This window comes from Temnothorax nylanderi, unplaced genomic scaffold, assembly GCF_030848795.1.
Source record: "Temnothorax nylanderi isolate EJ_2023f unplaced genomic scaffold, tnyl_v1.0 TNYL_tig0042_pilon, whole genome shotgun sequence".
Classification (NCBI taxonomy): Eukaryota; Metazoa; Arthropoda; class Insecta; order Hymenoptera; family Formicidae; genus Temnothorax; species Temnothorax nylanderi.
In genome coordinates, this window is record NW_027249104.1 from 1,308,726 (window position 1) to 1,324,208 (window position 15,483).

Genomic DNA, 15,483 nt, shown 5'->3' on the forward strand with positions numbered 1-15,483 from the left:
GTGATATCAATTATAATTGATATCACATTATTGATATCAATTATAATTGATATCACATATATATTAATAATTATTAATAATATCAACAACGATATTTCAGAATTCAGCATTATAAATGTCGAGATGTAACACTTATCTTTTCGGAATAGAAAAGTTAACTGTCATTTCTATTTTTGTGGAACATTTCTATTTTTGATACATTATTTCCGATAAGTTTCTTTTAGCGCACAAGCACGGAAAATACTTGGAAAATATTTTCTGAAAATTGCTGTCCCCGGGAAAAAATGAATACTGAATTTCAACAGCGCAGAAAAAAAATCGTCGCGATTTCTTATCGCTCTCTTATCGAGCGAAGTTCAACCCCTCGATAATATATCATCGAATAGTCATCCATCAAATACACCCCCAGTGTTATCGATGCTCTCCTTCTCACTACTCCTCCTCCCTTACTCAAACGTAACCCGAAAGAAGAAACTTCTCTTTCTGAACTAGTCTTTCGCTTGATTACTTTTCGAGCCCCGCGCCGAGAAATCGCCGATGCCAATCACGCGATGATTCACGGATCATCAATTAGTCGAGCGTCGATACGGACGCGGAGTTCGAAGTGAGATAGCACCTTTCGAACAAATAGTGAAAAAAGACACAAGTGTCACTTGGTCGGTGCCGAAAGTGAAAGCAAGGATCTCAAGGACTTCGCCGGATCTTCTCCAGTCGCCTCTCCATCCCTCTATCTCTTTCTCTTTTTCCCTCCGTTTTGCCCGCCTCGAGTACCAGCCGTGAAAGTACTCCTCGGTCGACCAAGGGGTGAAAGAGAAGGACGAGGAAGAGCGGAAGAAAGAGGTGGAGAAAGAGGAAGAGAAGAATGGTGCGCCAGGCCGAGAAGAGGTGGAAAAGAGTAGGAAGATCTCCGGATTTTCTCTGGGGGAGGATGTGTGTTGGAGGTCGCGAGACGCGGAGGCGAGGGACACGCACACACCGGAGGTCGCGCATGCGTCCGCCATCCTCGGCTAGAGGATGTTCGACGTTTTTTTCAGTCACCGGTCGACGCTGCGCCGGGCACCGTCGTCGTCGTGAACACGGCCGCGATCGCGCGGCGTTCAGCTGCTGGCTACCATCACCACCGCACACGTTCGCGCTTGACGCTCGCCTCGCGGACAACAGCCTGCGCTGGTGCCCGCGTGTCCGCGCGACCGACGTCGCGGTCGATAAGCACCTGACCGAGAGAGGAGGATACAGCCAGGTGGAGGATACCCGGAAGAAGAGAACGAGGAAGAGGAAGAGGAAGAGGTGGTGGTGGTGGTGGTGGTGCAGTGAATCAGTTCTCGGCCACGCGCTTCACGTGCTCTTCTTCCGAGACTTAAGATCGTGCCGTCGAAGGTCTTCTCTTTCTCGAGAAGGATCTCGCGTGTTCCCCTGCACTGATTGACCTCGTGGCGAGGATCGCAGTGCGACCACATCCTCCGGGGACATCGCGATATCGGGGCAAGGTTACTGTGCGCTCGTCACGTCCCCAGGTGAGAAACGCAGGTGCAGAGAAGAATCACCGGGCAGGCGCATCGAGAGGTGCAACTCTGCACCTGAATTCGCTATCTCCCCGGCTCCGGAGTAAGATGCGATCGGCGGACACTCGCTCGCTACGTCGATCGCGACAGTGTGGAACAGCCCGCATCGAGCGTCGGGATTAAGACGTCGGGTGTATTGAAAAAGGAAATCACTTGTCGTCGTATTCGCGACGGAAGAGTTGGTGCAACGTATCGAGAGCACGGAACATCCCCGATGACGCCAGCGAGAACGAACGATCGTTGGCGCGATTAGTCAAAAGCGAGTCGCGCGCGTGCGGGAAGGCAGACCGGACGTGCAGCAAGATCGGGCGATGAGAATCTCCCCCCGAACGGTCGAGGAGTCCCGGAACCGTCGCCTCACGCAGCCCCGGACGCCGAGGAGGCCGCGACGTCGTTAAAGGCCTCCGTAGTCGCCGGAGAAACGCCGCGCTCGCGAGAAAGAGGCACTCGACGTACTCGAGGATGTCGCTGCACTATCCTCAGGGATACCGGTACCGATCCGCGTCGAGGGCGGTCAGTGGGACCGGGGTCGGCGAGCAGGGCTCCGACAGCGACGTGGCGGAGCTCAGCGACCTCGAGGACGACGAGGACGAAGACGGGGCTCGCGGATCCGTCAACAACCGAGCGATCGGGGAAGAAGACGAGGACGAGGATGACGATGGGGAGAACGATATGGACGACGAGGACGATGACGACGATGACGACGACGACGAGGATGACGACGACGAAGACGAGGAAGAGGAAGGCGAGGGTCTACCCTATCCAGGCTTCATTCCGATCGCTCTGAGATATCTCGACCAGACCACACGACCGCGCAACTGGTGTCTTGCGCTGATTACTAATCCATATCCTTTTGGTACTTCACGACTCGGTATGGTAAACTCTGCTTTGTAGCACATACGTCGACCTACATACACATTCTCGTGCACTGCGCTCCAATCAACATAAAAATCGAAAACATTTATATAAATAATTTATAGAAATTCTGAAAGGGAATTGGTATTACTTTTTGCATATGTTTTGAGCATTTAAAGAAAATCTAAGAGATTAGGATCCGTCTCTCAAATTTCTGAAGATGAAATATCTGTGTCTTTATGATATTAAAAGGGCACCTGATAAACCAGAACATTTTTTACACTTTTTTACGAAATCTCTCAATAATTAACAGGTATTTTAGGATGGTTTTTTGACATTTATATCGTCTAGATATATTTTACAATCCCGATAAATATCTTTCTCCAAAACAGAATTAGAAGCGATTATTGGATATCGAATTTCTACGGTAGCTTTTGTGAGGGGAACATCTTTGTGTACATTTTACGAATACAGATTCGCTTTTCATGGTCGTGGTAAGCTGATGCGAACTGTTCCAGTCGATCTTCATTAGGAATTTATTTCATCTCTCTGACTACACAAGGTTGCGCGTGCGTCAGCATTCGTTCTAGCTATCAGAATTTGTTGATTTTCCTAAGTCGCTGAGCGGCGTATTATTGAATAAGATTAGATGGAACGCGATATCGAGGTACACGCGCATTTATTCAATTAAACAAATTATCGACGGGAACGGGATTTTTACATATTCGCACTTATGCAGAATGTGCGATGAGTTCAACTCGATCTCAATAAATCAGCCACGTTATAATGTACATTAATAGATTGACAGCTAAAGTTAATACTATTTCGCGTTGGGATCTTTATAGATCTATAAAGAATAAAATCGTAAAAACATATGAATTAAAATAAAAACCAATTATGCGCTGTTTCCAACATTCGAATAACCGTTTGCGATACTGTTAAATTTAACGTGTCACAATAATCAAGAATTAAAATTTAATTGTAGATAAATTAGATTTTATTTCGGAATCAAATTAGCGTAAAAGAAAAGATAAATTTTACGGAAAAAATTGGGACGAGAAAAATTTCGTCTTTTCTGAAAGGTCGTTTCTCGGGACGTAATTCTGATACCTATAGCGAATATAAATTCGAAGGTTCGATCGATACTATCTGAAGGCGATTAAATGCCTTCTTTACGTAACGCTTCCAACGCGGAAACTCTTCAAGGATACGCTTGCTCGCTCTGTTTTCGTACTTTTTTAACTTATGGAACTTCTCACGCCCAACGAACGGCGCAGCACTTCCGCCTCATTTGTTGAATGTAGGATTCCTGCTACCATGCAAGACGAGTATTTGTTGCCGCGAGTAGCCCCGATCGAGTCTGGCGAACGCGGTGTAGCGGGTGCCGAGGGAGATCGGTCTGAAGACACCTTAAATAGGTCATTGATTGACCTATCCCCAGGCGAATCCTACTGCGCGCGTAGCCGCTTTCCACAGTGGCACAGTTCTCTCCTATCTCGCTCCTCTCAACGCGACGGTGGCGGTGAGAGTTCTCCTTTTTCTCCTCTGCACAGTGGCGTTCCCGTTCTCCTTCTCGTCGCGCATTTTCCTCACCCTCTCACGGCACTCGATCCCTCCTCCGGTTTCCCGGCGCGTACACGGCCAGAGCGCCTATATCCATTTGTGCGGGAAATTACTGGGGGGGAGGGCATGCGGCGGGACGTGCATTGCACGTGGTGAGGCAGCGGCAGCGGCAGCGACGACGGCGGCGGCGACGTCCGGGCAAAGTTTAGTCAGCCGACCATCGGAGCAACAAGCGCCGAGGAAAGCACGCCGCGCGTCAGAAAGATCTCCATTGTGCGCGCGAGGACAATGGGCGCGGGTTGGAGCACGTCGTAGAACCGAATATGAATGCGGACCTCGCGCGCCTGTTTCACATTGCCACTGCAAAACCGTCGCTCGCCGCTCCTCACGCCGTTCTTGTCCCACTGCAATCTTATTTCACCGTAGCTCGTCGTTGAAACTGGAGTCCCAGATACGAATTCCCGGGTCCCTCTAGTAGGGGAAACCCTCGGGTACTCCCTCAATTTAATCCTATAAAGAATTTAATAAATTTTTATGTACTGCGCAGTACGCGCGGGACCAAATCGCGAGGATGCTTATTTCGGAACGAAAACACGCGTTCAATAACGAAAACAATGGTGAAACAACACGCTATTACATGCTGGTGCGTTTAAATTGCGATATTCGCGCAGTTAATTCATGTTGCGTAGAGAACCGCGATTGGGTGGCTTCAATTTTGGAAGTTTTGAGGTACATTTCACACAAGAATATATATGTGCATCAAAACGGCGGAGGCCTTGACCCATCGATGTTTAATCCTAGCAGAACCAAGGGCGGGCCAGAGAATGTCAAATGCTGCATTTTTCCTTGAACTACTTGCTACAATTGTGGTTTATAATATTTACATATTTAGTTCTCTTAGCAAATTTAATTGTAATACATAAATAAATGCAGTTGCCTTTGATCTAATATTAATTTTAATATTAATAAAATTATAGCGATGGATTTTATTCAAAATGTACCATCATTCAGAATGCGTTCCGATCTCAATAAATCAGTTGTTATAATGTACATTGATACCTAATATTTTTTATTGATGTCGTCGTAAATTTAAAGAAAATCACGTATAAAATTGCAAAAAGATGATCTAAAGTAAAAACTAATTATGCACTCCTTCTAATATTCTGCTGTCCAATTAAATGTGTTTTTTTTAACTCGCTATAATAATCAAGAACTAATTCCAAACTAAACAGACTGGGCTTTATCTCCAGAATCGGACGAAAGAAAAATATTCTTATTTTACGAAAAGAAATTGAGATAAAAAACTTTTTGTCTTTTCAGGATATAATTATGATACCTAAGAAAAATTAAAAGTTTTTTAATCGTTGATCAATTTTCTAAGGAACATTTCAATTTCATGCGTAAATAATAATTGATCCACTTTTATGACCCGTTGCACATACACACACACACACACACACACACACACACACACACACAAAGGTCAGGAAGTTTATGTTACGTGACTTATATAAGTTCGGGGTTATAAGCGGTTAACACAACTCAGATCAATAAAAAAACGTCGCAATTCTTTCAATTCGCTGAAACCTATAATTCACGGGAATACTTTGCTTTTCTGTTTAGAAACTCAATGCGAGATTACGTGACAGATTGCATGAAATGATTGCCATTAACAGAATAAACGGCCATCTCCCTGCTCCAGTTTAATAATTTACTTCATTATCTTAAGTACCATAAAACGGCCGAGCAGTTATTTAAGATTTAATATGATTACAGGTATCCTCCGCATTTAATTAATTCGTATAATGCTAATACTTATTTATGTAGACAGATTGTTTTATGCCATGTCTTATAGTTAATTAGTTTTAAGTCTGAGAGTTACACACAGAAGAAGATGATACATTGAACTATATTTTGTTTCCGAGAATATTATACGATTAAATTACTTCTTTGTTTTTTGATTCCTCGCTCTTTATTACGTCTCATTCCTTGGTTTCAAGGTTTTCATAAAGCGCGGCTCTAAAAGTAGTGAAATATTCCGTATACATTATTAAAAAAGTAGCTCCTCCGGATGGACTGACGTTTGCGAACTTTGACTACTTGTCGCTCTTGTCCGACGCATGATTGCACTACTCTACTGTGTTGAATTGCACTCGAACTACTGATTGTCGCGAACGATCGGCTATCTCTACTGCAGTTATATTATTTTTTGTTTTTATTTCATTTCCATTACAGCGACAGCGGATCAAGCAATGCAATTATTTCCAAAAATTCGAACAAACAGCAAATATACTATTTTTATTTTGTAGATTTGATTGCGTTGCCATATATATACATGTATGTTCCAATATATGTATATACATATATATAGATATATATTTATATATTTACATAATTGGAACATTTTTTGCGTTATACAGACGTAAATATATTTCGCTTTTATCTTGACTTGGCGAATATTTATTGTTTAAATTGCGAAAATTCGTGGAATCGTCGAATCCACAACGGAGGACTTTAATAAGTATTTAAAATATTTATAGAAAGATACTATCTCTTCCTGAAGTGCGCGTCAAAAAAAGATATTGGATATTAGAAATGTATTGAATTTGTCGCTCTAAAGATGAAACTTGGAAAATGTAACGGAAAAACTTATACGTAATATCGCGCAATATTTGCGGTGCGTTTTTTGCTACGGGTGGCGAATGTAATATTAAAGTAAGTAGGTGTCAACTTCACGTGGCACGACAGCCGTGGTTTTGCGGTGAACAATGCGATATTGCGACTATAATCAAAAGCAGTGGATCGAACGTTTCGGTCTCAAGAGCCGTTTCCTGTCGATCTCCCCACATTTTCGCGCGTTTCTCCAGCTTCTTTCGCTGGATCCTCTCGATGATGTGTTATCGATCGACGACGAATACGGGCACGAGGTCAGGACGTTTGTAGGACCGGGGAAAAATAATCGAGTGACTAAAGCGAGGCAATCATCCGCGACCTCGAACGTCGCCGGAAGCGGCAGTCGATCGAAACAATTTGCTCGGCCGCCTCGGCCGCTTGATTGTCTATTAAGCGCCGCGTAAATGAGCACCGATGAGAGCGAGAGGCGTCGATGAGAAACAGGTTGACGGGTCATCACCGACCGATCGACACATAACAGGCGCGTGCATAAAAATCAATCGCCTATCACAGAAGGCTCATCGGCACTTTGTGTGTGTGTGTGTGTGTGTGTGTGTGTGTGTGTTTTGTGTATGTGTGTTGCAACATTGCAGTGCAACTGATATCGTAGTTGATATCCTACAGGTAGCGTCTGCATAAGAAATTAATATTAATTTATATCTTTGGAGTTTTGGAGTTATACGATGCAATATGACTCATTTAAATTAAAAGTAATTAATTAATGAAAGTATCCATAATTATTCTAAAAGCCTTAAAACGTTGTTTATAATGTCTCACTAATGAACGCGACGTCTGTCATGACGTCGGTCACGATATTTGAAAATACATTTATTGTATGAGAATTTTTCATCGAATTTTATTAAACTAGTGATGTTTCTTTAATCGATATTACTGACATAACATTTCTATTAAAAATTACAAAAAAATGTTAGTGCAATAAGACACTTTTTTTACCAAAAAGTCTGTTTTCTGAATATTTTTCATATTAAATATAAAATATAATACAATAAAAAGTTATCTTTCATAATAAAACTTCAACACAAAGCAATTAATATAAGTTCACATTAAACATGACATCTTTTCTGTCCTTCTCTTTGTTCGATTCTCTTTTCTTCTGACAAAAGAAACGATTTTTCATCGGAAAAATGTACGAGCTGTGCAATGCAGATATCAAAGAATAATTTAAGCTGTGTGAAAACTTTCTGCATTAATGTATATAATTATTGTATGTATATAATTAATGTGTAATTAAATTTCTGCGAAAGCGCCTGCACATTCCGATCGGTCAGTGTCTTCAATAGCTATTGCATTCTAAATCTCGCGTGCTTCCGCATCGTTCATAACACTCGACGCTAGTGCGAGATTTATGTAAACGGTCGCGTATTGTCGCAACGAGCCAAGAGAATTCTGCAGCGTGCTGCAACGACATTAATCCTTACACGAACGATACTTAACGCGGTCATAGGCACGTCGACCGGGACAGCCGAGACGGCCGAGACGGCACGGGTACAGATCACACTTATTTACATAAAATAAATAAAAAAAACAACTCACCGGCCGATGCGCAACAGCGGAGTTGTAACCCTGCGTTGATCTGTAACATAAAAATATTTTTGCAATTAAAGCAGCGTCCAAGAAATAATTGATACTCGAAGTAAATAATTATTTACGCGTCCGTTAAATTTTTAAAATTTTATTTTTACGTCATTTTTAACAGATATCTGATTTCAAAAATGCTAATGCGAGAAACAATCGCGGCCGCCGGCGCCGCAAGCGAGAAAATCGCGGCTGCATATCGCGGGTGTTAACTCATTCGCATAATTAATCCGCGAAAAATCAAGCAAGTAATATTGCGACCGAGCGAATAAGAGAGACGCGACGTTCTCTTCTCACGTATGCCGGAGATCGAACTCCGAAATTGCGAAATTGCCGGAGAAAACCTTGAAAGTGCGGCGGAACCCGCAGGACTGACAGGACAGCTAAATAATAAACGAATAACAAGAAAAATTACTCACCTCACGATCGCTCCGCCGTCGCCCGATGCCTCCCAGGCCCCCTGCTCCTCTCCTCGATCCTGCTCCGTTGATCCGTTGCATCTCCGTCCTCCGTCGGCGCCGGGCGCACTCACTCACGACGCTGCAACGTTCACGTACGAAAATATCGTCGTTTGTGATCGCGCGACACTTTGCACGGCACTCCCGGTATTAATCTCGCGACGCGGCGCGTACTTGATTGCACGGCGACGGAAAAATTACGTCGGAGATGCTACGAACAAAGCTATACGATCCGCTCGACGCCCGTCGGCCCGTCATGTCCCGCGGGTAGACGCTAACATGGCGGGGAGAATTTCGTAAATCTCGCGACCAACTTCACTCGCCAGGAGCAACCGTCGAGCGAGGACGCTACACACTTGCTGCTTGTCGGACGATTTTGATTAACCGCAATTAAATCATCGATTTATGAACGTTCTCATTCGCGTCTATCCCCCACGATCGGCAAATGTCAAAACACGAAATAGGGTTAACGTACGACGTTAACAGAGACTGCGCTCGCTAATTAAACACGTCGCGGCGTCAGTGGCGTCACTCGCTTTAGGATGCGCTCGTATTCTTTACCCGTGTTCCGAAAGACGGCAATTTCATTCTGGAGCGGCGCGACGCGACGCGAGACGCGATTCAAGTTGACGGTTGAGAAAAGCGAGACCGATCATTCGAAAGAATGCAATCGAAAGTCAATATCACCGAATGCGACACATACCTCGGCATCCGTATAAATTCCGCGAGGCACATTCCGCGATGAACATTCGATATCACATATATCACAGTTTTTCGTAATCTCAACTGTCGGATTCGGCCGATTCGGTGACACGGGTTAGGCGCGGTGCCGCGGCGCCTCCCGGAGGTGGGGTGAAGTGAAGGTAGGGTGACTACTAGCACGGAGCCGCGTTTGTTGTGTCTAGTTACTTTACCCCCACTCCAACCCTACCACCGGCAGGCGCTGCGGCGCGGGCGCCGCGAGCCCCGCGATCGCGAGTGTGTTCGGAAATTTCACTTGGGTGCACATTCTATCTTTTGTTACTTACTAAAAATTGAACAAGGACAGAACGACGCTGGTGTGCACCCGAGTGAAGTTTCCGAACGCAGCCTTTATCACTGTATTCACTGTTCTCGAATAAATTCGCTCAACGTGCGCGGACCTGTTCGGACGTGTTTTGTCCGGAACGAAAATTTTTTAAGTATTGCGACTGATACTGTCTGCATTGATTCTCACTCAGTTTTTTAGTGATTTCCATTTAGACTTTGCCACGCTAACAGTCATTCAGACTTTTACGCAAACAGGGGTAAATGCTGGCCATATTGTCCTCGTACTAGAGGCAGGAGCCAATGCAAATATAAGAAGAAGAAGAAGAAGACTGTTCTCGAATCGTATTGCGTTAATTGCGTATCGCCGGATCCAACGAATCCGCCGATTGAGTTGAGATTACGAAAAACTGTGATATATATGTGATATCGAATGTTCATTTAAGCCCCTTGCACAATAGGCGATAGCGATAGCGATAGCGACAGCAACAAGGTTGCCGACAAAGCTATATAGCTTTGTCGGCAACTTTGTCGCTGTCGCTATCGCTATCGCTATCGCCTATTGTGCAAGGGGCTTTAATACATGTGCTTCGCGGAATTTATATACGGATGCCGATTGCCGAGGTTAATTGACTTTCGATTACATTCTTTCGGACGATCGGCCTCGCTTTTCGCAACCGTCAACTTGACTCGCGTCTCGCGTCCGTGTCGCACGACTCCAGAATGAATTGTTGCCATCGTTTTTCGGAACACGGATAAAGAATACGAGATACGAGCGCATCCTGAATCGAGTGACGCCGCGACGTGTTTAATTAGCGAGCGCAGTCTCTATTAACGTCGTACGTTAACCCTATTTAATCGTGTTGTGATATATTTGGCGATCGTGGGGGGGTAGGCGCAAATGTGAATATTCATAAATCGATTTAATTGCAGTTAATCAAAATCGCCTGATAAGCAGCAAGTGTATCGTCCTCGCGACGGTTCAGACGGTTGCCCCTGACGAATGGCGAGTAAACTTGGTCGCGAGATTTACAAAATTCTCTCCGCCATACTTATGTTAGCGTCTACGGGACATCACGGGCCGACGGGCGTCGAGCGGATCGTAAGTATAGCTTTGTTCATAGCTTCTCCGACGTAATTCTTTCGTCACCGTGCAATGTAATACGCGCCGCGTCGCGAGATTACTTAATATCGGGAATACCATGCAGAGTGTCGCGTGATCGTAATCGACGATATTTTTGCATGTAAACGTTGTGAGTGAGTGCGCCGACGGAGATGTGACAACGGACCCAACGGAGGAGGACCTGGAGGATCGAGGAGAGGAGGAGGAGTCCTGGAAGGCATCGGGCGACGGCGAAGAGATCGTGGGATGAGTAATTATTCATTTAATTATTATTTTACTGTTCTGTCAGTCCTGTGGCGAATTCCGCCACTTTTGAGGTTTAATGTTGAGGCAATAGATTTGTAAAAATTATAATAACAAACGAAAATGAAATGAATGTATGACAAATGAGATATTATAAAAGAGTTATGAACAGTCTTTTTCTAACAATTTATTAGACATTTATATGAAAATTGTTATTTAAAATGATAATTAATGTAGCGGTAAAAAGAGTGTTCTGTATTACCTAATTTCATAAAATATCTGAATATATTATTTATTTCTTCAGTTATTACAGAAAAAATTCAAACATTAAAGATTAAGAATATAAAAATATATTACAAATGAACTGATATATTATAATTATAATCTATTGCCTTGAAATTGATAGGCTCTAGAACTTAGAAAATATTTTCATAATTTATGTAAATAAAAGTAGGGTATGTTGACTAGGCACGGTGTGCTCCGATACTCCATCCCCATTACTTATGTTGCCGAGAAGTTGCGGCCTCAGTCTGGTAGAGATTACATAGCACGATAAACAGTTATCTAGGGCTCCGGGTCTTGCAACACCTACGGCTCACGTGCGGAGCAATCGAATTGATTATTTTCCGCTGGCGCTGCCATGCTTATCTCCGAGCGCGTTAAAACGGGGCGGGATTTATTTTTAGCAGCACACGTATCCACGTGGATGTACGAGATAGAAGGCATTTGTCCTTTCGCAAAATGCTCGCGTTTATTCTTGTAACGATTTAATTACTCATTCCGGAAATGAGGAATGCCCGTTTCGTTCCTTGTTCCTGGAATATTCGAGCGTGAAAATAGTTCCGTCATGGCCGAATTCAACGCGGCCGTATGAAACACAGTCTGTTACCCAAGAGATTCTCCTGAGTAACTCTCTCATTTTCTGAAAGATACATTTAGAGACAAAAATAGAAATAGGGATTTAAAACATATTTTCACTCCTTAAAAGAAACTCAATGACTTGCACAATACAATTACTTATTTAAAACAAAAAATTAATAAATAAAATTGAAAGATGTTAAAAATCCTCTCATTAATTCTATAATTTTAAATCTAAATTTTTAGAATTATTATTTTCTTATAACTATTAATTAATAACTTGAATAACTTTAATTAAGTTATAAATTGAAATAATTTTAAAGAAATCGAGCACGCGCATTCTTGCGTAGCTATTTCTGCGTAGAGACTTGTTCCTCGTGAGATTCGCGATTCGCGAGCGAGTTGCGCGAAAACCAGCGAAACCGAGTCGTCAGCAGGCACGATCGATGTAGTAATTCGAGCGTGAAACGCGGATGCTTTCGATTTTCCGCAGACAGAACGACGCGCGCTTTATCTGAAAGTCTTATTATGATTTCCGTCCGGTCGCAATAATACAGAAAAAGAAGAAAACTCTGACAAATTGCATGTATATTCCGCCTTCCGGTTTTTGTCATTACAAACGACCGCGACAAATTGCAGCGAACCTTCTTCAGTAGCAGCTGTCGAAACGGTTTTTGAGATGAGACCATCACGAGAGAGTAGGAGAAACGTTCCTTGACGGAGGATTTTCAGGATGATTTAGGTCTTTCCAGGCAACGTCGACTTCGTTGAATCGATCGTGGCGTGAACGACGAATCCGGAAAGGAGTTCGGTCGCAGATCAACTTCCCTGTCACTCTACCGCGGCTTTTCCTTCATATCAGACATCCTGTTGACTGAGCACCGATTGCGTGTCCTGAGTACCACCGGATGCCGTTTCAACCGTAGATGGAGAACGTTCCATAAAAAAGAGCAATTACTTTAATGCAGAAACATCGGCAGTATTACAGAGTAAAGTGTTATAAAGCGAAAATTAAATTTCAACAAATTAAGCATGTGATAAGCAAAATATAAATAAATAATCTTCTCTCTTATTTTACTTTTTTTTCTTTCTAATTTTGACCGAATTTTATATTTTATTTCAAGAAGCCTGAAGTTTCAAGCATCATATACTCGTCAAAATATCGAAAATTGAAATTTTTTGACATTAAATACATTTCAGAGAACTTTCTTCCTCTTTTTTTCTTTACAAAAAAAGATCCTATATGTCTCATTTTGTAGAAAAAAATGTGTTCTGGGAAAATATATGATGTTTCTGGGACACGTTGTATACAACAGGGAATGCAATTGATATAATTCTACCTTTTCCCACCTCGTCATTTCCACTTCTTTGTCGTTATTATTATTTGCTCTGTCATTTATGTTTGCATTTTCAACAAAATATACGATGCTTTTCAATACACATTCTTTTTCTTGTTACATCGTTTTCTGCAAATGAGGAGAAATTGAGTCAATGGATAATGAAAGAATGCTTGACATATGTATAAAAATGCAAATTTTTCTCTCTTTCTTTCTCTATCTATCTACCTATATATTTATTTATCTATCTATCTCTATCTATCCATCTTATTACATTGCTCTCTCATTAATCTCTCTTAATACATTATTTTTCTGTTACATTTTAATATTCTAATTCTATAATTAATGTTCTCTATAATTCTAAATGTTTCACAGGGAATTAAGATTACCTAAACATGATAGGATTATATAAGATTTATACAGCATGATTTCGCGAAAGTGTAAAACAATCGTGATATTCTCTTACATACATACGGACATATAATACTTAATGAAGATTAATTCTTATTATCTAATCACCTACATTAAAGACTAATGATATACATATTTAATCAAAGAGATAAATTGTCTCTGAAATCGAAAGTCTCTGAAAGCACTGTGATTCAGTTACATCTTGAATTATTTAATATACGATGATGTCTAATTGAGATAAAATGAGTGAATAAATCTGTTTGATAAATATGATAATTGATAATAATAAATCATCCAATGATAAAAGAAACAATTATATATACTTGCTATGCTTTACTCATTAAAAACTCTCAGTATTAGTATACTGCAAATTTAACAGTTGAGGAATGCAGTCATTTGTCCTTCATGTAACTGTTAGAAATGAATAACCTACTAGGGAAGGCTTGGTAACAAGAGCGGTGCATGCCTCGTAAGGGGATGAAAGTTAACAGCAACAACAACACGATCCATTAGGTTCAGCGCGCAAAGCCTCTCGTACATTCAGCCGTTTTCTACTTGAGCGGATACACCTGTCGGACGATGTGCTACCCGTGCACACCAATGCGGAATCCATTATGTGTGAATTGGAGCATTTGCTGAAAGAATAACAGAGCAATCATTTCGATATACGTAAACATCGTGCCTGTGCCGTTAATTATACGACTTTAATAATTACATCGATATTTTTCATGTGTCTGCGTTAATTATTCGGCTTTAATATGTTGAATGTCATGATGTCATCGGTGATATAATGCTAACGTGTCACGTTACGTGCATACAAAGTGCAATTAATACGCATACACAAGTCTGTATTTTTAAAAAATTACATTTATACCGCTAATACAGCAAAATGATTAAACAAAATGCCTTGTAATTAGACCGTTAATAATTGTATCACACTTCCTATAATTATTTGACGCCGCCAATACTTGGAGTCAATAATCAAAACTGGCAATAAACATTTTCGGATAGAATCCAATTTTATTACCTTCGCTATTTCAGACTAAAGTAAAGAATAGTAGGAACTTATTCTTCTTCTAATATAATACATATTATTATTTTGAAATACTAATGTTCGGATCTACTTCTAGGTACGTTATTTGAGTTTCTGGGGAATGTAAATCTTCGGTCCTAACAAAGGGCACCTGTCAACGTGAGGAATGCATGAATGTCTATCATCAATCGCCTCCTTTGCATTAACGGGCGGCGACGCTCACCAAGATGTGAGGGTTGCATACTGGAGAGGAAGAGAGAGAAAGAGAGAGAGAGAGAGAGAGAGAGAGAGAGAGAGAGAGAGAGAGAGAGAGAGAGAGAGAGAGAGAGAGAGAGAGAGAGAGAGAGAGAGCTCGGTGGAGGCCAACCTAGTTTATTGATCGAACACACTCCGAGCACATTTGTGAGAGCAGATAACGCAGAAGGTTCCTAGCGATTCGCTTGTCAAAATCACCGACATGCTGCTTTTTAATGCGAGTCTTCCTCCGAGGCTCCCTCACCCACTCGTCGTTGCCCCCGTTCTTCGCCGGAGATGAGACGTTACAGGTGCTCGCGGCCGTTTGTGTAAGCACATGGGGAGGCTAAGAGTCGCTCGTACAAACGCTCGTCGATATCGGCGCTTGGCACGCGAGATCGTGTCGGCGTGATAGATCGCTATTATGATACACCATCGCTTCGCGGGCTTTTGCGATCATACGGCAATCTATCATGCATCCGTGAACTGCGTAGATTGTACGATTTTATGT

The 15,483-nt window shown here is 42.2% G+C and overlaps 1 protein-coding gene across 5 annotated transcripts in view; it reads left to right on the plus strand.

The window, feature by feature from the left end:
* Positions 1-1,051: 1,051 nt before the first annotated feature.
* Positions 1,052-15,483, plus strand: part of Ca-alpha1t (Ca[2+]-channel protein alpha[[1]] subunit T) — a 52,482-nt gene continuing 38,050 nt past the window's right edge. For all 5 annotated transcript variants that reach the window (XM_071704620.1, XM_071704618.1, XM_071704619.1 and 2 more), the window contains exon 1: positions 1,052-2,406. In XM_071704620.1, coding sequence (XP_071560721.1) covers positions 2,025-2,406 — 382 coding nt within the window. In that variant the 5' untranslated portion in view covers positions 1,052-2,024. The remainder of the gene's footprint in view (positions 2,407-15,483) is intronic.